The sequence below is a fragment of the Tachypleus tridentatus genome, chromosome 10 (assembly GCF_004210375.1).
Source record: "Tachypleus tridentatus isolate NWPU-2018 chromosome 10, ASM421037v1, whole genome shotgun sequence".
In the NCBI taxonomy this organism is placed as follows: Eukaryota; Metazoa; Arthropoda; class Merostomata; order Xiphosura; family Limulidae; genus Tachypleus; species Tachypleus tridentatus.
This window is the reverse complement of record NC_134834.1, coordinates 42,662,693-42,689,172: the sequence shown is the minus strand read 5'-3', so window position 1 is coordinate 42,689,172 and position 26,480 is coordinate 42,662,693. Positions and strand designations below refer to the sequence as shown.

The following is a 26,480-nucleotide window of genomic DNA, read 5'->3' as shown; positions in this document are numbered from 1 at the left end:
GTCGTCAGTGTTTGTAAAATGTGTCTACATAACGACACAGGAGTAGAAACTGTACCCAAGAGACTCCACTCCTCTTGTACTTAAAACTTATTTGGTGGTCTCAGAGGGATGCTGGTCATAATAGAAGAGCAAGAACGCGACGTATTAATGCGTTGTTTGCCACACAGCAACGCTCTGCTCCTGCCTCAGGTCAGGCAATTTAAGATGAAGTATGCGCATGAACATCAAATACATTAAAGAGATCAACCAGGGTAGCAAGAATACATTATCAACCATTCTTCCACATTTTAAATGACATTTGTTGCGACTCATTTGACTGCAGGAAAAGCACATTTCAGAAAGTCTTACCTGAATATTGCTAGAAATATCAATTTAACGAGCTAGCAGAATGCTGAACCCAAACTCTTGAAAACTGTGGCAATAGAATAAAGAACTTGATAATTGCTAATATTTATTTTTTCCTAGAATACTATCTTACCTAAACGCAATTTTCTTACCATGCTCCACAGTAGTTTTAAACGTGGTCACTGTTTTTATTTTATTTTTTATATTTTGTGTGCATTTATGTTTCACTTTTTGGAACGAATCTGTTAGTGTATATGCACATCCTCGCCTGATAAAGCATATTTCACATATTATCCTATTTTAGTCGTAACATACCTAAGTTGAAATCATTTTTAATACAAAAATAAAATAAATTTCCTAGAAAACGTGTTTCTTAAGTTTGTAATAATTCATCAACATATCAATAAAGTATTTGTAAAAGAATTCATTCCTGAAGTTTTTCATCAATAAGACAATCCGTTGTTAAATAACTCCTTCTGACAGTCACATTCATCTATTTCAATTATTTACTTCATTGATAACTCGTCGCTCGCAGACTTGTTAAAATCTCACCGTTCACACAGAGGAGCTACTCTGTATTACTTATGGTTAATATGGTTTTAATGCAAATAAAGTAGGTCGTATAGGATTTATTTGCACAAAGCTTCGAGATTACCTACATTGTTTTGGTATTAGCGTGAAAGGAAAATTTGTACACCAACCAGCCTGGGCGAGGCCTTCAGTTGTGTCGCTTGTCGATGGAAAAATCGGCCAATTTTCCTGCGTGTTTCACGCCCGCACTTAGACACCCTACTGTCTAATTGGTTCACTATCCGAACGAACTAAAAAATGAGACAACGATAGGCCTGACAAGGCTAAACTAAGATTGATCGGCTCCACGACGTGGATTTTTCCCCACAGTTAGAAGTCTCGGGGCCTCGAACGCGTGCTAACCGCCAATATGCACGTGCACCCTCGACAAACGGCAGGTGTTACTGAACACCATGAATGTATAAAATATCAATCAAAGCTCTTGATATAGGTGCCTTCTATAGTCACAGTGAAGTAAAACTAATGTTCGTACACCATCTGCCACCAGAGGGCAACTGAATGAGTATCTCAGTAACAGCTAAAGTAACGGAGATTTCAATAGAATGGTGAAATATATATAGATACACACACACACACATGCTGAATTTAAACGTATATTAAATATGCGTCTATTACACTCTAACAGACGGCGCGTGAGGCTTAAGGAAACGATGTTCAATATTAGTTTACCTCTGAAAGGAAAAGCCAACATAAGAAATTCACTCTGTCATGTTTTAGTTTACCGATTATTTAGAATGTCTCTTCATTTCGAATTAGAATATGTATCAATAATGCTACTATTATTCGCATGGTCAATACAGCCTACAGGAGAAGTCAGATAGACAAAATATATATTGAAGTATTATATGCTTTTCAAGTTTCTAATCGGACAGTTTCTGCATTTGATTCACCGGAAACCACCAAATTTCATTATCATTAGCTGTTTAATTTTGTTCTTAATTAAATCTTCGTACGTCATCTCATTTACGTCGTTAGCTTACGGTTAGACGTAGGTAATTAGAATAGATAACATCGTGATGGTGACAATTGAATTAGCCTGTTTTACTTACTGCACAAGGATGTGAGGTAAATCTACCAGGCATACATGATAATGTGTTAATGCAGCATACATATATGCTGGAACGTCTATGCTGCATATGTGTATGTATGCTTCTTTGTTGTATGTGTAAGCATATATATATTTTGTGTCTCATATATAAATATTTTTATACAAGACTATTCGAGCAAACTTACGCATATATTGCGGTTTGAGTGTGTCTATAAAAAAATGAGAACGCCGTATTCGAATATTCTACTCAAAAAGAGACACAGTGAAATCAGAGACGTTCACTCTTTCATATGTTACTTGGCTATGTGCTTTTGGTACAGATCTATGTCTTTCTAGATGAGCATTCACGTTAATTTTTATTTTAACGTGTGTTTATCTGTCCTCGTTGGATATTCACATGGACATTTAATCAACTGCTTTCCTGTAGATTTCTTTCCACCAGTATCTTATCATTTGTTCCTAAATTCAACTTTAAGGTTAAAACTGTATGAGTACATTATAGGTTTAATTCAGATCTCATCAAAAAATCCCAACGCTTTATCACATATAGAACAGTTGATACACGACCTTGAAATAAGTCACAAAACCCCTACGTTTACTGAGAGATATAAATGCAATATAGAAATATATTTTGTGTGTACGGTGAGAAAAGAGTTTTAGCTCATTTTACATTAGAATGATGATATAGCCCATTTATGTGTCTAAAAACTTTGTACTCGTTGCATACGTCATCAAGAAAGAGGGAGAAGATATCTGATGAAACACACAATAACATTCGTACAAATCATGTTGAAGTAGATTCGTACAAATCATGTTGAAGTAGATCCGTACAAACCATGTTGAAGTAGTTTCGTACAAACCATATCGAAGAGGATTCGTACAAATAATGTTGAAGAATATTTGTACAATCCATATTGAAGTAGATTCGTACAAATAATGTTGAAGAATGTTTGTACAATCCATACTGAAATAGATTCGTACAAATTATGTTGAAGTAAATTTGTCATTTTCAGAACAAAAAGTCACTATATTTTGGCTCATAAGCTCAAACTTGTTCGTGACACGTAATGTATGAATAACTTGAAACATGAATCCACTGAGTCTCTTAAGCCTAACAGGAGATATAGTTGACAGTACAGCGAGGCTTTAAACATCAATCTTTGGAAGCAATATATGTACGTCACCATGAAAACGTGCACATAGTTATGTACTTTAGCATAAAGTAGTTCTCTCATTGTTTATCTGGAAGTTGCAACTGTTTTCAGTTTTGTAAATGATGTAATTAATTATCTTGTTAAATGTCCATCTTGGATCCACGTCAAATCGTATGAAATACAATACTTTGAAAAATCAAATATGAACAAACTTCTATGAAAGACAAAAGAAGTAATATATTCCACTTTCAAAGAGAAGATTCAACTCCAAAAGAAACTAAATCCCGTATTGTTTATCAATAATAGAAGTGCATGGTGTAAGAGGTTTAATATTTCAAGATGGGTAATCATCCATAGAAGTGCGTGATATAGCAGAGTCAGTATTTCAGGTTATGTTAACCGAATCCTGTTATTCATTCGAGAACACTTCAGTGTTGTATGAAAAATATTTGTTACTAACTCGAACATTACACCAATTGATAGCATACGAAATTAAAAAGATCATATACGCAATACCCGTCTATAAAGCATTGAAAACGCTAAATGACAGCACTTCAATCTGATACTGCATAATATACTTTCTTTAAACAGTTTCATTAAAGATATTGTTGGTATTACATAACCATTTCACACACCTTTCAACAGCTACAGGACGTATGTTTCATAAATAAACACAAATCAATAAAACGAAGATGAAGAATTGAAGGAAACCACAAGAGAAAACTGCATGTTGCAAGATAGTATAGAAAGATGAAATATACCCGAGCTCATAATGTCACATTTCAAACATATAGACACCGTTATGTTTGTGAGATTGGTGATTCTAGTAAGTTTATAAATATATCACTAGGTCTCAAATAGCTGCTAATTGTAAGCTAAATCAAGTGGAAGTATAAAATAATAGCCCAAAGCTGTAGCTAAGAACAAGATAATTAATCTATAGTTTGTCAAAAAACATGTCCAACATGTATTGTTGAAGTGACATTAAGGCTATGGGCACAAGTCTTCTGTAGTAATTAAAATAATAAAACCTCATTGAACGACTAATGTTCTCCAGCACCTACCGTACGAAACGGACACTAACTATCCAAAACTGTTAAAATTGTAATTCATTATACGAGCTTCAACTCTTTTAGCTTTCATACGTGGCTTTAACTAAACTATCTTTATCAGTAAAACAACACAAGCTCTTCAAAGGAAATTTCATTTCAAATCTGTTTTTTTTGTTTATTTATTTGATTGTTCATCTGATCTAATATAGCCTGCAGATATTAGTATTTATACTGTATGAATATAAATCAGTTTTGGGACTTTCTTGTAAGAGAAAAAACTGGTTTATACTTAGTTGCCATATATTTACAGAGTGACTTTTCTCTAAACACTGCATAGTTTTGTTCGAATTTTCTTGTCCTAGCACTAGTGTGCTCTTTTAGTTATCGTTTATATTAGTTGTTCTATGGCACAACGTTTTATTTCAAATATTTTAGTCTGTATAAACACCTAGCGATTTGTTGCTCTCATATGCGCAATTTCTAACTACCCGAACTTAGGAATACATTCTACACGTTCTTTATATTTTGTATTTTTAGTAGCTAAGTCTGACGAAAGGCATATGCTTGAAACTTAGCAAGTAAAACAAGTGTTCTAATTTTTTTAATATTTCTCTCTAGACACATATAGCCATGAAAACAGAGATAACCATGCAGAACAGTTGCAGACTCTGTGTGACGTAATTTAACACTCCCTCTGTAGTTACACTCTACACATCCTACAACCTTAAGTTAAAGTCAGTACGACATTTAGGGAATTAGCTATCGCCGGAGATTATGTAAAAATGTTTTATTTATTTTTACAGTACGACGTATATTATGTCGTTACTTTTTTCACAACTTTCTTTAAACACTGCTATTTAAATAGTCATACTGATAAAAATAACTATATATAGTAATTGTGAAACGATGTCTTATTTTTACATTTATAAAATAATGTTACAACACTAATATCTTAAATCGTGTAAGATCGCTTTATAAGATACGTTTTCTATTAGACTTGACAAAAATTAGAAATGACAGAAATAGAATGAATGTTATCATTGGTTAGTAGTATGTGAACGAGACCTAAATCGCTCTGGATAAAAGTTTCATAGTACAGATTTTATTTTTTAGTTGTGTTGTGGTGTCTGTTACAAATCAAATGTTTTAAATATATTTAGTGTTCGCTATTTTAATTTCTACACTTTTTATTGACAAGCTTACTTATTTCAGATAGTAACAATCGGTACATTTTAAAAGTCGCACTCAATTGTTTGTCTATTTCTACCTCAGAGTTGTAAAATGGACTATTCTGTAAATTTCTGAATAAATAGATGGATGAGAGAGAGGCGAAAAGAAAATATAGAAGCGATTCCTGCTGTCAGCGCAATAAGAACACATTTAGAGCGAAGTGTGGGCCTAATGTAACCACTGTCTTCTTCTTCGTCCTTCATTCTGTTCACCGAAACGAAAGAAAGTGTTGAAATAAAATGGCGTCCAATACAAACTCAGAAAAGAGATTTATAAAGAGTCACTATCAGCAAAGAAATCCTTGGGCTGAGTCGTAAATTTCGTCCTGTAAGAAGAGTAAACACTAAAGGTAAAGCCCCCCGTGTAGTCGTGAAGTCAGAATTTAATTGAAATCCAAATTTCAAAGACGCTACACCAATGTACTGCATTAACAACGCATCCAGTTTACTTTACAGATCGGAGAAACGTGTGTTTGTGTGTTTTCGTATAGCAAAGCCACAAAGGGCTATCTGCTCAGCCCACCGAGAGGAATCGAACCCCTGATTTTAGCGTTGTAAATCCGAAGACATACCGCTGGACTAGCGGGGGGCCGGAGAAACGAAGATCGTTAATAAACCGTTTTTTATCATACGTAATTACAAAATATATAGATATTTCAGAATGTCTTAAAGTGTACTGTAAATATCTACATGGTTTTGAAAGATTATGTAAACAATATGAATGTATAAAACTTACTATGTATAACTTTTAGTGGCGGTTTGAACCAAAGTGTTTAGAACTTTTCAAATACAGTTACTTAAAGATTCTTTAGCTAAATCTGTGAAATATGAAAAAGGGTTTCATTTATCTTCGCAGATAATATTTTCGTTGATCCTTTAACTCTTGATTGTTAACACACCTTCTTATTTGAAACCACACATCTCACCTTTCAACTTTGCCTGTAATTAAATATTTTCCTAGTTTATGCAGGTTTCCAATACTGCTGTGGTTCTTATCTGTACCATTATGAAAATTTCAAGTAATGTTTAACGGCTTGTATTTTTTTTTCTGTTCAAATGAACCCGTTTTGATAAATTTTCGCGGCAATATAAAGATTGGCTGATTACAAACACAAAAGATACAGAGTAATCTTTTTAACGGTCTAGCCAAACCAATTATGTAGTGTAAGATACAGCGTCGTTAGTGCGTGTCGTGGTATGGATCGCTACGAAATACTTCTCGCAAGATCGACTCCTTGGAGACTTCTCGCAACACAGCGCCATCATCACTTGTGAATAATTAACATAATTGATTATATCCTCCCGAGGGAGAGTGAAGCTGAGCACCTTTTGATACAAGGTCTTCTCAAGTGGAAATATAACAAGAGCTTGGCAGACTTTCTCTCATCAGCCTCCAACAAAAGTAAAAGCTGATTGTCTAAAGACCACCTCATTCTGTTCCTGATCAGTTTCTTTACTAAAAAATTCATTAAACTACCTTAAACGTTATCGTTCAAGTATGTCTGTATTAAAACCAGCATATACTTATTTCGTGTTCACTAGAACAGACGAGAAATGACATTGTTTTCAATCTCAGTCGCGTTTGTCTGTATTGGTAAGTACCTAAAATACATCAACTATGTGTTAAATTATATACGAACAGCTCAACATGAAGACAAGAGTAAAGACAAATAGTTTCATGCTTTATAACGTTTTGTTTCATGAACAGCTATGCATTAAAATGTATAATTTAATTTGTTAAATGAAAATTAAGTTATTACCGTAATCAAATAAATCTTATTTTCATCATTATTGTGGTTTTTCAAGAACACGATTGAATATTCTGTAAAAATACAAATTTTTGAAAATATATACTGTTGTTTACAAAAATAGAAGCTGATATTATATGTGTTAGTAAAAATGCTTACTAAGAAGAACTGGGATGGAAATAAATTATGTTAAAACATGAGTTAAAAAATCAATGTTTCCATCAGTTCATTATTGTTTAGACTTCAAACAAATGTATAGTTCTCCTTAAACCTAGAGTTCAAAAGTGACACTAAAGTTCAACATTTTTGAATCACTAATTGAGGATCACGTGTTCGAATCCCCGTCCTACCAAAACATGCTCGCCCTTTCAGCCGTAGAGGCGTTATAATGTGACAATTAATCCCACTATTCGTTGGTAAAAGAGTAGCCCAAGAGTTGGCGGTGGGCGGTGATGACTAGCTGCCTTCCCTCTAGTCTTACACTGCAAAATTAGGGACGGTTAGGGGAGATAGCTCTCGTGTAGCTTTGCGAGAAAAATTCAAAACAAACCATACCACTAATCACGTGAAAAGTTCTCGTTGATTCTAATATAACATACAAAATTTAAGAATACTCTCTTATAGAACTAGCTCATTTAAGATAGCGTAGCTAGCTCACATTTAGGGAACCAGTCACGCCTCCTACTACATAATATATGTATTGTTGAAGAAGGTAGCTTAATATTGCGAGCCTAAACGGTGGTGGGAATGCATCATTTAAAAAAAAATAGAATTTATTTTTAACTTAAAAATTAGAAACACGTGGATGTATTTCATCTATATTTATATAATTTGTAATTGCTGGACTAAACGTTTAAACAATGATGATTTATCAATTCAATAAGTAGAATTTAATGAACAATGATAGAATATAAACACTGTTCACAATAGTATAATTTATTATTTTATTTGTCTACTCTCTAACAACATTGCAGTTGGTTGTAAAAGTTTCTGCTGAAGTTTGTTCGTATATTTCGAAATATGCCTTCCTTTTTTTTTTCCATTTAGCATAATGATGAATCTAGTTTACATTTTGTGGTTATAAAACTCTCAAACATATTCCAGTGACATAAGTATACGATGCTCTGATGATAAAATACGGTAAAAACATATGAATAATATTCTTTGTGCGGGATCTTTCAGCTTCTCAAATTCTGTAAATCATTCATGTCCGAATGTCTTCACAACTCGTAGACCTTACGTCTTTCAAGATTCTTTAACAATACAAACATGATTATTATAACACATCTATAGAAGGTTTACTGTAGACTAAATTTGATAATGTATGTTTTGAAGATATACAACCGAGAGTATATCTCGGTTCCTTAAAGTATTCCTTAAATACCTTGTCACCCCGCTAATCTGAAAGTTATAATGAATAATTGGTTTATATAGAAGTTATGTATATACAATTAAAAAGATAATTAACGTAACACTAAAAACAAATGTATATTTTGATCAAAGTTATTTTACGTTACAACAGGATATTCAACGAACTTCATGTTTATTTCGAAGGATAGTCCAAAACATAATAAATGGGTAATAGTAAAATAAAACAATCTTTAGAATGCAATTAAAAACTATAGAAGTTTCCGTCAGTCAATGTCTAACTCATTAATTAACATCGTGCTAAATGACTGTTTATATCCGTTGACAAAAGGTGGATGTCTTATAAAAGGATTTTCCTATCCGTTAACTTAAGGTTTAGGTTTCACGAAGAAATTGTTTTATCTGTTAACATAATTGTTAAGTTTCATTTAGTGATTGTCTTCTTTGTTAACATAATAGTGAGGGTTTCACACAATAATTGTTTTTACTTGTTTAATGTACATACTATAAGTGATTTACTCGTAGTTAGCGAATCAAATTTCAAAAACCAGATTGAATACGTTATGTAATGTGTAATAAAGTCACTTACTTTTAGTGTCTAAAAGATATTTTTCACAAATTTTTAAGACTAACAAATTTTATGCGACGTTCTCTAGCTGTAATGAGAGCTGAACGGGTCAAACATGTCTTAATATAATCACAGTAATTTGAAGAGGAAAAGCTTTCACCCTCCGCTTCCTCTCCTATCCAGCTTCTGGATCTAAATAGGCATAATCTTCTTTACAAAGGCGCGCGGCCGCCCCGCTATTACAAAGGTAAAGGCAATAACAAAATTAAAGCACTCGCGTACTCTTTCTGACATAGGATGATATCGAATTGATTCCATTTACTTCATTAAGTGTTCTCTGGAATTCATTGAGAGTCGTCAGAGTGGCTTCAAGTAAGTTCGTGTGCTGGTGCTTCAACCGATTGTGGTAGGCTGCTCTTGAGGTTTGTCTGTCTGTCTCTCCTAGACAAGGGCAAAACTCTATCTATCCAATCTAGTGGAAGCACCGCTCGCCGTATGTTGTCCTTATTTATTTATGAGGCAGTGAAAAGAGGGTTCAGGCACCTCATTCTGATAATGAAGTTACTTCAGAGATGATGCACAATATGGTTGAATCAATGTTGAACTTCGTGGTGTGTGTGTTTTTGTGTTTTTTTATCCTCCTAGTCGGGACTTCTACATACTGTTCATATGGGACTAAACCAGTCCAGTTTGGGATAATAAAGCCTTACCTATTCAAACAACTCACCAGGTGGTTGCCATTAGTGTCAAGTTACAGTATTCAAAGAACTCAAATGAAGTTATGATTATCTCCAAATCTGCGCAAAACATCATGGTAAAAACCATTTTGGCAATGCCGGAGCAAGAAATTAGCATACATTGCTGCCGCAAAAAGCTGATGTTGTTGGGTTATCAGCACAGAGTAAACGAAAGAGGATTATCCCTATATATACTGTGCACAATCTAACAGGTGTATTATACCCTGGCTAAAGTGATAAAAGTCATTATAAAAAAGAGTTGGCTTCCCTGCATAACATAAAACCAACGACGTACTCATTATTAATTCAAACACGAAGTACTTTGGCGGTTGGAATATTCGCCCATTCAGCGATCAGCCACAGATGATTTATTTGAAAAGAAGTTCAGATATACTCATTTTGTGTCACTTATACACGTTTGTGCATCATTTTTGTACAACATATATATATAAAAGTGCTACTTCTGCTACAAGTCTTCTCTTAATTAACACTTATCCCTTACGAGGCATTTAAATCAATTCTTTTGGAAATATATAAAGCTCATGCTAGTTCTATGTTTGTTTGTTTTTGAATTTTGCGCAAAGTTACACGAGGGCTATCTGCGTTAATCTTCCCTAATTTAGGAGTGTAAGACAAGAGGTAACACAGCTAGTCATCACCACCCACCACCAACTCTTGGGCTACTCTTTTACCAACGAATAGTGGGATTGATTGTAACATTATAATGCCCCCACGGCTGAAAGGAGGAGCATGTTTGGTGCGACGGAGATTCGAACCCGCGACCCTCAGATTACGAGTCGAACGCTTTAACCCACCTGGCCATACTGGGCCTGGTTTTATGTGACTGAACTAATAATCTTGTTTTCGTCTAAACATAATTTTATATGCGATTAGCCTGACATCTAACGCCAGAATTTTGTATTTCATTGTGGAACATTGTCGTTAGGTGATGTTACTTTTACGAATAAATATGACGTATTTAGTCAAATTAAGAATTGTGATTGATGTAAAAATTATTCGCCTAACGTAATATAATTTTAAATTAACGTTCATGAGGTTGTAAAGGTTAACGAAAAAGTAGTAGGAAAACCTCTGTAGTTGAACAGTGGTTAAGCAGGTTAAATCTTAACTAACTATTAACGCTTTGCGACATCAGTCTTTTTCTCTTCCTTTTAGTTTTACAAACTACAAATAGGCTAAAATATTAAAAGAAACATGAACTGATATGAAGTAGTTCACGAAATTTCAAAAGGTCATCTTTAGCGTTAATGGATAGAATCGTCTCTCTTCCAATGATGTTTCATGCACTTGCGCTATAAAGAAATGCCACAATATCTGTAAGTACGATAGTACATACAGTAGCAATGGGGCGAATACACAATACCGTGATTCGAACCTGCGACCCTCGGATTACGAGTCGAACGCCTTAACACGCTTGGCCAAGAAATAGATTTACCAAACAGTGAAGAAATAAAATAGGAATGGGATTGGTGTAATAAAACTTCTGTACAATCCCACGAGAAAACGTATCAAACAATAGGTTCGTGCCTACTTCGTTTTTCTGTGTTAATGATATCATACAACTTATGGATACAAAAAAAAAAAATGTGTCTGTGATTCTCCTACTTTTGTTGTTGTTGTTTGATGTTAAGCACAAAGCTACACAATGGTCTACCTGTGCCCTGCACACGAAGGGTATTGAAACCAGGTTTTTAGCGTTTTAAGTACGGGTACATAATACTGTAACACTAGGACACTCCTGCTTATAATTTTTTAACTTTATATTTTAATTCACCTATATATAGCTAATGTACGAAAGCCTATTGTCTTTTCATACTATTGAAAAAAGAGGGACAAGTTGTAAAGATGTAAACATACAAGTTATGGGTCCACACGAATATCTGATTCTTCTGGTGTCATATAAACGAATTTTACAGTACATATATTGCCTTCAACTGTTCGATTCACATAAACTTCTAGTGAGTGTATGATAAATATAACTAAGTTTGGTAGGTTTAGTCCACATAGCTTACTGTATATAGGAAATAATAAACGAAATAGACGTTGACCAGACGTTGGACACACACCCCTTGTACAGAGGAATGTTTATTACTCCATGCTCAATGCTACTTTGTTTCTTTACTTTATTTGGTGCACCCATTCCCACACTTCCAATTTTTAAAGTATGTTTCACGTGTTATTTAATACAGTAAGAACCAATTCTGTAATAGGAAAATCTCAAAATAACTGTGACTTGAAATTAATAGCACATTAAATCCAGTATGTATATCAGACTTGTGTATTTTAGTATGCCCTTTATATACTACGAGAAACTCTCTACAAGTAAATACGACTTCATATACGTTTCGTAGTGTATTTTTTTAGAAACATGACATCTTTATTTGAGTAAAGAATGGTAGTCAAAGGCGTATCCTTAAGCCTAATCTTACCCAACTTACGAGACGATAAAACGACCACATTTGGGTAAGTAAACCTCTTATGTTTTTGTATCAACTTCTTATTCGCATAGTTGATCTATTGCATTTGATTATTCAATTAGCTTAATTCAGTCTTAGGAAAGTAAAGTTTATTTGTCCCAAGAAGTATAAACAAATATTTAATAGACTTCTGTTGAGATTTCAACATTGTATCAGCAAGCGTTTTTACTAAGCATTCCTTTAGTGATTTTTAACATGCATAATTAATATGTGTGTGTTTTTTTATAGCAAAGCCACATCAGGCTATCGGCTGAGCCTACCGAGGGGAATCGAGCCCCTGATTTTAGCGTTGTAAATCCGCAGACTTACCTCTGTACTAGCGGGGGACGCATAATTAATATAATATTAAGCACAACTTTCGTTTCAGCGAGTAGCTAAGCTGAGCAAACACATACGAATTTGGAACTTTCATCAATTTCCATTCATCGTAAAATACAACATAATGAACATGAGTTCATGATATTGTAACATTGTACCTTATGTTGAAAATAATAACGACTTACCTTGTACTGAAATTTATGCAATTTTAAATTGTGCTGCAGTTACTACTGTTTTAATTTATGAAGTTTTATGATTTTTATGAAATTATAGCACTTTTTTAAAGTCTTTTAATAAAGTTATAACAGTTTTATATTACCTTGAAATTTTATTTTGTTCTGAAGCTAAATTGTGGTAGCTTAGTGCCACAATGAACGGGAGTCCTTATAGGATCTAACTGGCAGGAGAGTAGTTGGAGATTAGCAGATCATCTCAGTAAGGAGTTGAACACGGACAAGATGGTGAAGGTGAAAGAGGAATATGGAACAAATAGAACTGAGCACAATAACGCAGGCAAAAGTGAATTTTCAAATATTTAAGATACGCATGTTTCTTGCAGAAAAAAATGGTTGCAGGTAAAAAAAAAAAAAACAGGTTGACTTACAAATTGTATAAAGGATAGAAGTAAAGAAAAGTATTATGAATTAAATATAAGTGAATATGGCAGTACTAGGGCATTAAAATATAAATTTTGGTGGGGTATGAGTCATTTTCAGTTAAGACAGCTCTATATTTGGAACAGCGTGGTTGGCCTTTGGAATAGGTTGCTTTCATATGGGATAGATACAGTTAAGTTAAGGTAATTTATTTTAACGTTTAGTTTCATTTACGATGCGATCTAGATGAATAAACAGGTCTCTAGTTCTCCTAAATTTATAAGTAGTATCCGAATAATAATATATAAAGATTAATCTCTCTTCTCCAACTTAAATATTATTTACATTTACAACTGAATAAACAATTGAAGCAAAACTCTTTCGAACTCAGACAAGATGAACAGATAAACTATGTAATGAAACTTTGTTTTTCGTATTTCGTAGATCTACCAATCAGGAAAAAGTTATGCAAAATTACCTCTTTATTCTTAGTTTATAATACAGACTAAAATTGGTAGTAAACAGAAATTTTTCGCAATGGCTTAAAGTAGTCAATAATAAACTTATAAAGATATATCATAAGCCTAGAAATTTATTTGAATTTTGAATAAAGCTCACTTAAAACTATATAAAAGTAGGCTTGATGTTAAAAAATACTTATTGCAAATAGGCCTATAAGAAAAAATTCAGATGTATTTGTACAATTTACGATTAACTATACCTTTAAGTGATTGTATTTGCAATTTAGTAAACTTACTGAGTATCATTTAGCATCTTTAAAGGGATAATTTAATCATTCCACATTTTAATTCTTTGAGGGTTTTTTTTTTATCATTAATGAGATCAGAAGTGAATTGTTAATTGCACCATCTGGTGTCGTCTTTGGAACTCATTGTCTTACCGCAAATGTGATGATGTTATGTACTGATATACTTTCTCTAACTATTCAAAAAACAAAAAAAGCACGTGATTTTCACGCGAGTTCCCAGCGCGTTTCGATTAACATTCACTGTAAAATCTATAAGTTGAAGGAGAGGCTATGAAAACACTAAGTAGCGTACCCTCGTAATATCCCAAACAATCTATCCGAAAATCGCGGGAACCCGTTTTGAAGAGCCAGAGAAGCTATAGATAACGCGTGGCCTCTATTAAGTATTGTCATGGATTTGCATTGATAATCCACAGCGATAACATTTCTATCTGGTTCAGTTTTCGTGGACAGCTGATAGATCTAAGTAATTATTATTTATTTATTTTATACTTCCAACGGCTCCGCAACAAAACTTATAAATGCGAGAATCAGTAATTTTCCTTAAATTCACAAAGGAATTTAATTTTAAGTCAGACATAAGATTGAAAATATTCCAATATTTGTCAATATCAACACACAAAATGGAAGCTTTTACAAAACCTGCAAGAAAAAAAATTATATTCGCTTTAACATTAAAGCTAACGTTACATTAATAATAACACACATGATTTATAAACTCGAAGAAGGAGATAATGAAATTTGAAAACTTTAAAGAATTATCATAATTTTGATAATTTTAATAATATATTAGATTTATTAATTTAATTTTGATAATATTTATATATATAAATTTACAAGGAGTTGTTAAAGTGATTAATTAACTTATACTTCAATATATCAAGACTGTTTCATCGTAGTATTAATGCAGTTTCATCAAACTCAAAGACCGTCGTCATTTGTTATTTATTAACTAAATCTAGGCTCTCAGTAGTACAGTACATAATTTCTACTTGTACGTAAAGGATATCAAATTATAGCTTGATAAATGCAGTTAAGTTAAATGAGTCTGCTGTTTTATACAATATGATTGCAGAGAAAACACCTAAACACTTATTATGTAGTTACAGAACTATTGTGATAGACGAATATTATTACGTATTAAATTAAACGACAAACATATTGATGGAAGTACCTGTAAATAAGCGTTTCAATGACAAACTTACATTACTTTCTGCTATTTCTACATCTTTTTTCTTAATCCTTTATTTCCAACGCAGTGAAGGACGAGATGAAAGGTAGCTCGTCATTACCACCCATAGCTTGCTCTTAGACTATTCTTTTACCAACAAATACTGGGAATTACCGTCACATTATAACGCCACCACAGCTGGGAGGGCTAGCATATCTGATGGAACAAGTATTGAAACCCACAGATTGCGAGTCACGCGCCCTAACCACATGACCATGATAAATTCCGAAATATAAGAACGATATTGTACAAAACATTAAGGACTGAGATATAGAATATTTTTTAACTTACCGGTCAATAATCACTGGATCCGACGGGGTTTCATTCCTGTTTCCACAGCTTTTCTTGTCGCAACAACGGCTACATGATCAACAAACATAAAAATAGCCAATCACAATAAAGTTCTAACATATGCCGATTACTTTTATTACAGGATTATCGATTCGTACCTTGCATACTTTTAAACGTTAACTCTTAATACTATTAAAAGTGATTCGAAATACAACAGCATTATCGATAATGTTATGCATAAACTTAATGCCTTTATTTTTTTGATTCAAATAGAAATACTTCGCGACACAAATTAAATTTGGGTTTCGATCATTTCTATAAACATAACATAGCATTGTGTAGCATTATGTTTACTTACAAACTGAACACAATACACTTTGCGTTGAGACAAATGTTGTAATTCTTATAATTTTGAGTCTTTTATTTGAATTTTTTTGCAGACAATAGAAAAGTAGATTATAGTTTAACAAACTTCTCTGTAACACTAACACACTAATATTGGACATGGTCACTTTACAAATTCTAGGAAACTCAGACGCATCGTGATTTCAGAACACTTTATTGTTCTCTGATTAAGAGTTTTGTTCTGTATATTGTTAAAGTTCAGTAAAAAAAAGTCAAATAACCATTCTGTCTTATTTCTCGTGTTTTAATCATGTTAATTCTGTATACTATTTAATCACTCTTCGGAGATGACAAATATTGATCACCTGTTATTGTGTATCATTCAACTGTGTTTTGGGCAATTGTTTATCACTAGTTCAAATGTATTATTTTACTGCATTATGTAGAACTGTCGATCATCAGTTATCATATATAATCTATCTGCATTCGGAAAAAAAATCATGTGATCATTGATTTGATCACTAAGATGAAAATATTAAACTTCATAGTTATTGATACTGACAACGTAATATACATATATAACTCCTGTGTTAAATAAATAGCTTTCAATACTCGTCCAGTCCTTCAGAATTTTTATGTCAATTATGAATGTTTCTCGTATTCCAGCTTCTACTTCCTTGAATAAAAACAAATACGAAAGTTGATACTGTTCTGTTTTTATTCTTTCGTTTATTTTTAATGATATGACTTATTAGGGCAAAGCTATATACGATTACCTACAAATTTAACAGATTCATTTGATAAAATCTGATAAATTGCAAAAGATTTTTGCATAACATTATCTTAGTTCGACTACCACCCAAAAAAAAAAAAACGTAGCAAAACTGAAAGAAGTGAAAAATAACAAACTAAATTACTGGAATAAATCAACTAAAGTTTTAAAACGGAAGAGATCCAAAAATTGCATTAAGAAAAAAACTAAATAGAATGAGGCCAACTAAAAAATTAAACATTGCAATGACAGTGGCAAAGAAAAGTGGTTAAGTTTTTGAAATTATAGTGGCAAACGAAAGTTGTTAAGCTATTGAACAGATAGTGGCAAAGAAAAGAAGTTAAGCTATTGGAATGATTAAGCTATGGAATGATAATGGCAAAGAAAAGAAGTTAAGCTATTGGAATGATAATGGCAAAGAAAAGAAGTTAAGCTATTGGAATGATAATGGCAAAGAAAAGAAGTTAAGCTATTGAATTGGAAATGCAGTGATTATAGAAACAAACCATTAAGATGAAAGAAACACCAAAGCTAACGGTCATTCTATTATAATATAAGCATATCACCGATCACAGCTATCACTGTATGTAACTAAAAACAGCTTAAAACCTTCTTTGTACCAGACTTATACATTTAAAAATATAAAATATAGGTAAAGAAGCATTTTAAACACATTACTCAAAATTCTTTGTATTTTATATTTGTGAAAACAGTTAACAAATAAGCAAAATAAATTTAAAGTGTTACGAAAACGTTTACACTTATCAGTAATTTAAAATATGATTTACTTTAACTTTTTCTTCGCTTAAGATGTGTCTTTTAACAAATTTAACTTTAAATATCATATGTATACAGAAATTGTGAGAATAAACTTTGAAACGGAAAGGATCCAATGAAAACAGTAAAGAAATTCAAAGATTTAAGACTGAAGGTAGCAATAATATGTTGGTTTGTATTGTTAACTTAATGTGTGTATCGAGGCCTAATCTAAGTCTCCTAATCTGGCCGAACATCATAAGACATTATGAAGATTATACATAACAGTAAGAGTACTCAAACATTGATACGATACATTTTATATATCTATATATGAAGATGAAATGTGTGTTCGTTTGCATCCTAACTCCTCTGATCCTATCAGGCTAATCTCAACTAAAATTTGTATGTAAACACTATAAACTATGGGAAACAACCTAAAAGGATCAAAATTAAACTTAACCATATTTCTGTTTTCTAAAGCCTGATAGTTAATTACTACCAGCCTATTACGTCAATCTCAATCAATCTTGGCAAGTTGACGCAATAAACAATGTTTGATATTTTAAATGATCAAGGTAAGAAATATGGAAATTTGCTTCTCCACACTTTCCTCATGGTCAATGAGCTCATAGGATCTTTATTTGTTAGTAGATGAAAAGTAACTGTAAATGTTGTTTATGAAGAAGCTTTGTCATAATTTATAATTTTGAGATAGAGTTTATGTTATTACTTTAAAATATATGATTGCTGTTAAACTAACATTCTTTAATATCAAGTTTAAATATTTCACGTCATTTGAAAGGTCTTTCAACTTGTTCTTTGTAAATTGATTTATGACACTCGGAACTTCTTGTTTGTTTACTATATACAAATTGGTGGTTTTAGTTAGTTTGTTATTTGAAATTTGTCTAAGTCATTCATAGTTAGTTTTATACTCTGATCTAGTTAGATCATATTTAGTTATAAATTCTTAGTAATTACTTTTGATTCTAGTTATTAATAACAGTGCATGTATACTAATTGAAAAAGTGAGGGGCGTATCCCTTCTGTTTTTACGTGAAGCGCCTATGAAAGGTGATAACAATTAATAAAACATGTTTCAAACCTTTTATAAAACGTGAAGTTTTTTTTTATAATTAGAAAGTAATAAAAAGGTCAGAGGCTACTAAAGTTGTGTATAGTAAAAACGATTTTCAGAAGGATTTAGTGTCGTTAACTATCTGCTTATTTCTTATTTAAAGGTAAAATTATTTGTAGATTCTGAGTTTAAAACATTAATTTAATTCTTTATAGATCTTAAAACAGGGAGTTACTCCACTCTTAAAGAAGCTTTTAATATATAACATTTAAACATTTATGGCATTAGGTTTTAGAGGCGTCGCTGTGGTGTTCTCTTAACGAATGATACAAAAACCCTTATTGACAAAGTAATTTTTTGTTTTTTTATTAACGTGTGTGTGTGTGTTTCTTATAGCAGAGCCACATCGGACTATCTGCTGAGCCTACCGAGGAGAATCTAACCCCTGATTTTAGCGTTATAATCCACAGACTTACCGCTGTACTAGCGGAGGGCTTTTTTGTTAGCAATGTAAGATTAGATTCAAAATTAATGTTGAACTTTTGAACAATATATGTAACGGTAACAGTATTATTGTCTGGAAGATCAACGGCACATTGGAAAATATGTTTACGTGATGCAGAAATTTCTGAAGAGAAATAAGTTTTATATACAGAGAAATTTAAAGTTTCAAATTAATGAGCCCAGAAACGCCAATGAAAAATTTTAAAATGGTGACTCAGCCTTGGTGGAACAAGTGACGAACTCTTCATATAACGTCAAATGTAATGAGGTTCAAATACTTAAAGAAATTAAGCTAAAATGAATTAAATATAACGTAATATCTTGAAATTATTAAAAAAATAAAGGGATTTTGAATAAAGATCTAAGCCCTGGTGTCACAGAAGTGACGTTTCTAGAAATTATTTATGAGAATGGCACTGTTTGCTATGTAAATTATTCACGTACACTCGCTGGTATAAAAACAACAACAACAAAAATTTTTGTGTTTCGTCTAGTCTCCTGAAGATGGTTGAAGTTTTTCACTGAAACTTGTAGAGGTTTTAATTGTATAATTTACTTTTAATATATATACAATAAATTATTGCATTTTTAAATGTTGAATGTTATTACTTGTTTATTGAAATGTATGCATAAGAATAGTTGTAGAATATATTGAATTATACGTAAGTCAATATAAGGTATCTATTATATTTTTATGCTGTGAGTGCTTTAAGAAGTAACTTCACAATGCATACTCAGGCTATGAACTTTGCTGTGAAGTGAAAAGCACGCTGAAGGAAGCATTTTCTTTATAACTCACCTGCAGATGATTTCATGGGTTAAGAGAACTCTTCGCATTTCTGGGGTTTTGTCTTGTCCTTCGTAGATGACAGCCTGAGAAAAGACAAATGCAAACAAACAAACATCACTTACCTACACATGACTTCGTGTGTGAGCAGAACTCGGCACATTTCAGGGTTTTTATCCTGTCCCTCATAGACGATAGCCTATAAGGAATGTAAACAGGACACAGATGTAATGTGGTGATTTGTGGTGGGAACAATAACCAGGTCATAATTCTACACACACACATGTATATGTATATATATAGAAAGAGAGAGAGAATATTAATACTAAATGTTAAGTAAAATAAAACAAAACAAAATCAAATAGAAAACTGCGTTAAAAATGGCAAATCCAAACCTATGACTGATGCTAGTGTATTATAAATAAGCTGAAACAAAAATAAAAAAGGCTGTACCAATTGAAAGGACTCTAGGATAGAGGCTTTAATGTGGGACATAAAATGTACCCTATGTTTTGGAGTTGACTGCGGAAATAGGACCTACATTGTGGTGGGGATACACTGTCTATCAGTGTATGGATGATCCTTTTAATTGGTGCAGCGTTTTTTATTTTTGTTTTGGCTTGTTTTGTTTGTAATAAACTCTCTATATATCTATCCTTAAATGAAAGTTTATCAAATAAAAATTTATGTTTTAATTATTTTTTAGATTAAATAAAAACAAACAAAAAATGTGCCTGTTATATTTCAAAATATTTATAAAATATCCTTCTTAGTAAGAATTGAAAATTTCAGCCTTTTAATACCCAAAAACTGTACAGGTAGTGTAAATAGTGCTGTGTTAGAGTGTTGTAAGTTTTAATGTGCGAAGGATTTTGCCTTTATAAACAACTAACCGTAACCACTTTAGAATAAATACCATTATAATGTGAATGCCTGGAAAAGATAAGTTAGTGCAAAAATTATAATTGTCAATTTAATTACACTAACGGTATTATAGAAGTGCTATAAATTAAATATACAGAGTGGCCCATAAGTATCTACCCATCCATATATTGTGTCTAAACAACGTTATATTACTAATGATGAGTTAAAGGCAGCTGTTACCGTAGCATTTGGAACAATGACCCCTACTATGTTGAGGAAAATATCTCACAGAATATGGCGTCGCATAATATTATGCAGCGAGAATGAGGGACAGCACACCGATACACTGGATGCATAAGATATATGGATGGATAGGGACTTATGGGCCACCCTGTGGAATAAGTTCAAAATATTGTAACCATCAAACAATTAAGTTAGGAACCAAAAAAGTTATATAGTTTTAAATGTTAAGGAACGCTGAAGCACTATTAAGATCAAATACTTACGGCACTTAAACACGATAATTTTATTGTAACGATATTTTCATATTATTGAAGCAAGATTCTAGCATGCTAATGTTACTATAGCAGTATTTCACATTAACAAAAGCAATCAGATAGATTGCATACCCTCACCCAGCCACTCCTTTTCGAAATTGCATGCGTTTACATCGCATAACGTAAAATCTCACTTTCCAAAACTCAGAAAATTCTTCTCAGATTCAGAATGATCACTAATCCTGATAATTTTTGTGGTGTGATAAGGAGTCTTGACCTTAATGTGCCCATAAAATTTGGTACAAATTCAATCACACTTTACACAGTTATTAACCGAAAAGCTCGAAAATGTCCTATCTATCCATTATTTTAAAAAATGTTTCAAAAGTAATCCGGATCTGGAACCAATCCAAATGTGGAGAGAACTGTTCCATACTGACTTCCCATCTTTTGTAAAATGTTTGTGTACGTTGGCTAATTAGTCTTGGAGATACTGGTGCGGAAACAAACACACATAGATTCAATTGAAATACCCTTGCAGAGCGAGTGTAATAAAACAACGTTCGAATACGTTAATTTTAAAAAAGCATTATCTCAACATTATTTAAACAGCATTATAACACGATAACGTTAATATAGCACTGTTTCGGTGTTAATGAAACAACATTTTAACACTTGGTTCATTAAACCGCAGCAACATTCTTGAAATAATATAAATATATCCACACTAACCCTTTATAATAGTTAATGTTAAAAACAGCCTTAACCGAATGCTCGCTCATATATTTACAAACCGGATACTAAAGACACCGTGAAAAATGTATTTCAAACACTTTATGTTCAAAACTACAAAAACTTTCCAAATAAAGCTTACTGAAACTCAAAGGAGAAATTATTAAGAAATATTAAGGAGAAATGGTGTTAGGAATATTCATAAAACAAATGTAGAATATCAATAAAAAATAAGTAAAAAAATAGTAGAAGTAAGTGCAGTTTCTTAAATTTTACATAATGTTTTACTGTGTCATTGAAGTTGTTTTTCATAAACACAAATTGTAGATTTAACCTACATGATATTTAAGAAGATTACCGACAGATGTTACACATCTCTCTCTAATTCGAGGTAACTAAGTGTCATCCTTTTATGTATATACTCTCCACTTGATTTAATGTATGCCTTAATGACGTATTCCAGTTCTAGTAAATTTAAGCTCTACTAATTGAGAGGAACTAATCTGAGAAACAATCTGCTTTACCAAACAAAATCAAAACACACTAATAGGACACGGTGTGGTATGCATTCACGCAATCACCCCCACACCTCTTCCCTCTTCCTCTGTGTAAGCCATGTATGATCTCAAGGGAGATGCAAATCATAGTATTGTATCAATAGAAGAAGCCCTATCGTCAGAAACAGCAGAAGTCTGTGTGTTTATATCAATGTTGTACATGTATGTATGCATGTTTGAGATTCGCCTCATTTGCGTGTTTTCGAGGCGGCCATATGGATGAATGCGTTGAGTACGCTTAAAACTTTCTCTTTTCGGTAATTGAAGCTTTGTTTATATAACATCAGGATATAAAAACGGTTTCCTGTTTGCTACAGTTCCAGGGTAAATAGAGTTGGAACTTTATTACAACAAACCTCGGCACTCGTATAGTGAACAAATATGGACGAAAACATGCCCGAGAAATCACACAAATTAACCGTGACTCTTATATGTACAAATAGTGAAGTCATATTACGTACCTGAAGTAACATTATTTTTAATTACTACAGACGAAACAGGTAATGTTATCGATTATTCCTTTACATGAAACTCTGTCCAAATTTGTTTTTATAATAACCTTTGATATGTAGGAATGTCAACAAAAACTAGCGACAGTTCATAAGCAGTTTGCTAAAGAAATATCCATAGCACAACAAAGACAGAAATACTCTGAACGAATGTTCATAATATGAAAGACAATATTCAGAATAAATGTTCACGGGATAAAAGACAGATATATCTAAAATACATTTTCAAAGCATGTCAGATAGAAACGCTAGCAATAAATGTTTCTAGCATGACAGAAAGAAATGTTCAAAATCATTTTCATAAAATGAAAAACAAACAAACAGAATCATCCAGAGTGAGCAATTTTCATCTTTATACACTCTTTCACTTGAACAGTCACTGCTACTAATTTCTATGCAGACAATACCTTGTTTTGTTCTAGTTTTACACAGATTATATTATTCCAGGCAGTTTTACAGATATAAATTGCGATTCTAGTGAAAAAAATCTATTGTGATAAACATATGTTTTAGAGACTTAAATGATATTAACATCTGAGTATATATTAAGTTCACCTAATTAACTTACTTTTAGAGTAACATAAAAAATCTCAATATTTATTTTCGTGATGATGTGTTTTCAGGTACAGTGATGTATTTAATTTTTGTATTAGTGTTCATATTTTTTCTTGGATACATGTCTAAAATAATAAAGTACTGAAGTAGCTGTATGGTCAAAAACAGACTAGTTGACAAGGAAGAAATCCTGCCATTAAATATGCAGTTCAGAAGTTTCCAGAGTCAGCAGAACAACAATAACTTATAACACAGGGAGGCCAAAGGAAAAAAGATAATTGTGTTTCAGTTGTATTTCTGAGTATGTAGAAATTAGCTTTAAATCAACGAAGACCAGAAAATAACAATAAGATCGTGTTTTTAGGGATACTAATAGTCTTAGAGCATGTAAAAATTTGAGTAGCTTGTATAGTAAAAAAAAGCCACTCATTGATTCAATTAGAGCATAAGTGTTAACCAGTCGTAATTTCGCCTGTCTTATATTAATTCATAGAATTAGGTGTGTCCCAGTGGATAGCGTACTCGGAGGATTGTATTTTTAAGTTTGATTTCCTCATAAACAAGACGTCACTTTGAGGTCATTGATGTGCTATAACAGTGAGAGTCAAATCCCTCTATTCGGTCAGATAACACAGTCCAAGAACTGCTGACTAGTTCCATTTTCTTTAGGCTATCAGCTCAACTATAAAAACTACTATGCACAGATAACTTTGTAACTTTGCACGAAAATTCACGTTATGTTATAATCGTACTATAACACTTTTCTTATTTCTAGTCAGTCACATCTCCTTGTTATTACTGTGACAGACTAAAAATATACTTGTTATGGTTTCTTTCTGTTTGTTGAAAGTTAATGGTTGTGATTTTTTAGTACGACAATTTTTACTACAATAGACTAAGCACGATCTGTATGTGTATTTGATTATGTATTTGTCCCCCTGCATGGACGAAGGCAAGTATTCGAATTTACGATGCTAAAATCACGGGTGCAATTCCCCTCGGCGGACACAGCAAATTGCCTTATATAGCTTTAATAGTAGAAAAATACACACACGGTATGTATTTTACATGTATTAAACATTAACGTATTTCTTGTCGCTTTCCGTTTGCTTCAGATTTAAAGTATCTTCTATGTCTTTAAAAAATACAAAGTCCTTATACTTTGATACTCATCTGAAACCAAAATCCTGGAGCGTGTCAAACTTAAAGATTCAATAAAAAGTCAAGAAATCTGTTTGATTTAACATGATGCTTTGATACAAACACCAGATAAACCTGGCTGTGTTGTCCGACATAGTGCTTTAATACAAACACCAGATAAAGACGTCTATGTGAGCCAACATGATGTTTTAATACAAACACCGAATTTGCACGACTGTGTGATTTAACATAGTGCTTTAATACAAATACCTGGTCAAGACGTCTGTGTTATCCGACATGGTACTCTAACTCAAACACCACATCAAGACGTCTGTGTGATACAATTCTTATACAAATACCCAATCAAGACGTTTATGGGATATAACGTTGTGTCTTAATACAAACACCAGATCAAGCCGTCTGTGTCATCCAACGTAATGCTTTGATACAAATTGGACATCAAAATACGAGTGTCAAACGGGATATGTTTATATAAATTTTTCATCAAGACGCGTAAGCGTGTCAAACATGAAGCTTTATAGAAAAAACAAATCGAGATCCTGAGCAACTCAAACATGGTGTTGTGATACAAAGTATAGATCAATACGCGAGAGTGAGTCAAACGTGATGTTTTGGTGTAAACGCTAGATCAAAACATGTGACCATGTAAAACGTGATGCTTTAATATAAACTGTTGATAAAGACGCGTGAGCGTGTAATACGTGATGCTTTGTTATAAACTGAAGATCAAAACGCGTGAACATGTGAAACGTGATTTTTTAAATAAAGTGTTAAACGAGACGCGTGAGCTTGTAAATGGTAGTTCGTTAGTAAAAACTCTCGATATTGAAGTCGTAACATCTCAATATTTAATTCATATCTAATAAATAATACTCTACTAATGTATGAAGGTGAACTAATCTTATATATAATATTTGTGATGAAACATAGTTGTTTAAAATGTTACTTTACATGTTTATTTTAATTAAATGTATCAACAAGAGAATAATTGCTACATCCACTTAAAGAACAAAATTTTTAAGTGTCAAATTTTTACAATCAGGTTACATTTTATATTGAAAGTACCGAAGAAGTTCATGATCTACAATCAGGTTTTCTGTTTACAACTACATAAAATTGTCAAAAATACTTAAGAAAGTATGTTGGAAATGTTGAATTTAAAAAAATAAACAACTATTAATGCAGCCATAGAGGCTTTGTTTCGACTCCTTACAAGATAGTCAATCGATTAAAGCCTATCATATTGGGTTAATCTTATTTCTTTAGAAGCATGTGACTAAAAACGATTAGTTTGTCGATTACGGAGCTCATCCGCCCAATGTGATGTACCAGAGAGATTAGGTGACCAAATTAAATGTTGTGGTTATTACGGAGCTCATCCGCCCAATGTGATGTACCAGAGAGATTAGGTGACCAAATTAAATGTTGTGGTTATTACGGAGCTCATCCGCCCAATGTGATGTACCAGAGAGATTAGGTGACCAAATAAAATGTTGTGGTTAATAAGTATTCTAAACTAATTTAATTCTATTTATTAAGTGTGTTAGCTTTTACTTTTACCCTTATTGAAAAAGTTACCGAAAACTTAATTAATCTGTTTTGTTACAGAAACCTTATGCACACTGTGTATGTATATATATATGTCCTGATGATTAAAACTTTTTTCAAAAAGATAGTCTAAGATTGGTGATTATGTAGTATAGATGTTACTTGCTGTTACGTGTTTTTTATTGTAATTACGATACCACATCATCTTTACATACATATTTAAAGTAAACATTGGTGATATTTCTCTTTCTTACTTGACAGCAAACAGT

The 26,480-nt window shown here is 32.5% G+C and overlaps 1 protein-coding gene across 4 annotated transcripts in view; it reads right to left on the bottom strand.

Annotated features, from left to right (window-relative positions):
• Positions 1 to 26,480, bottom strand: part of LOC143229151 (transcription factor collier-like) — a 105,712-nt gene that overhangs the window by 42,325 nt on the left and 36,907 nt on the right. For 3 of the 4 annotated variants that reach the window (XM_076461036.1, XM_076461034.1, XM_076461037.1), the window contains exons 5-6: positions 19,914 to 19,987; positions 15,544 to 15,612 (exon numbers count right to left, since the gene is read on the bottom strand). In XM_076461036.1, coding sequence (XP_076317151.1) covers positions 15,544 to 15,612; positions 19,914 to 19,987 — 143 coding nt within the window. Of the gene's footprint in view, positions 1 to 15,543; positions 15,613 to 19,800; positions 19,875 to 19,913; positions 19,988 to 26,480 lie in introns of all 4 variants that reach the window. The other variant, XM_076461035.1, reaches the window with a different exon arrangement.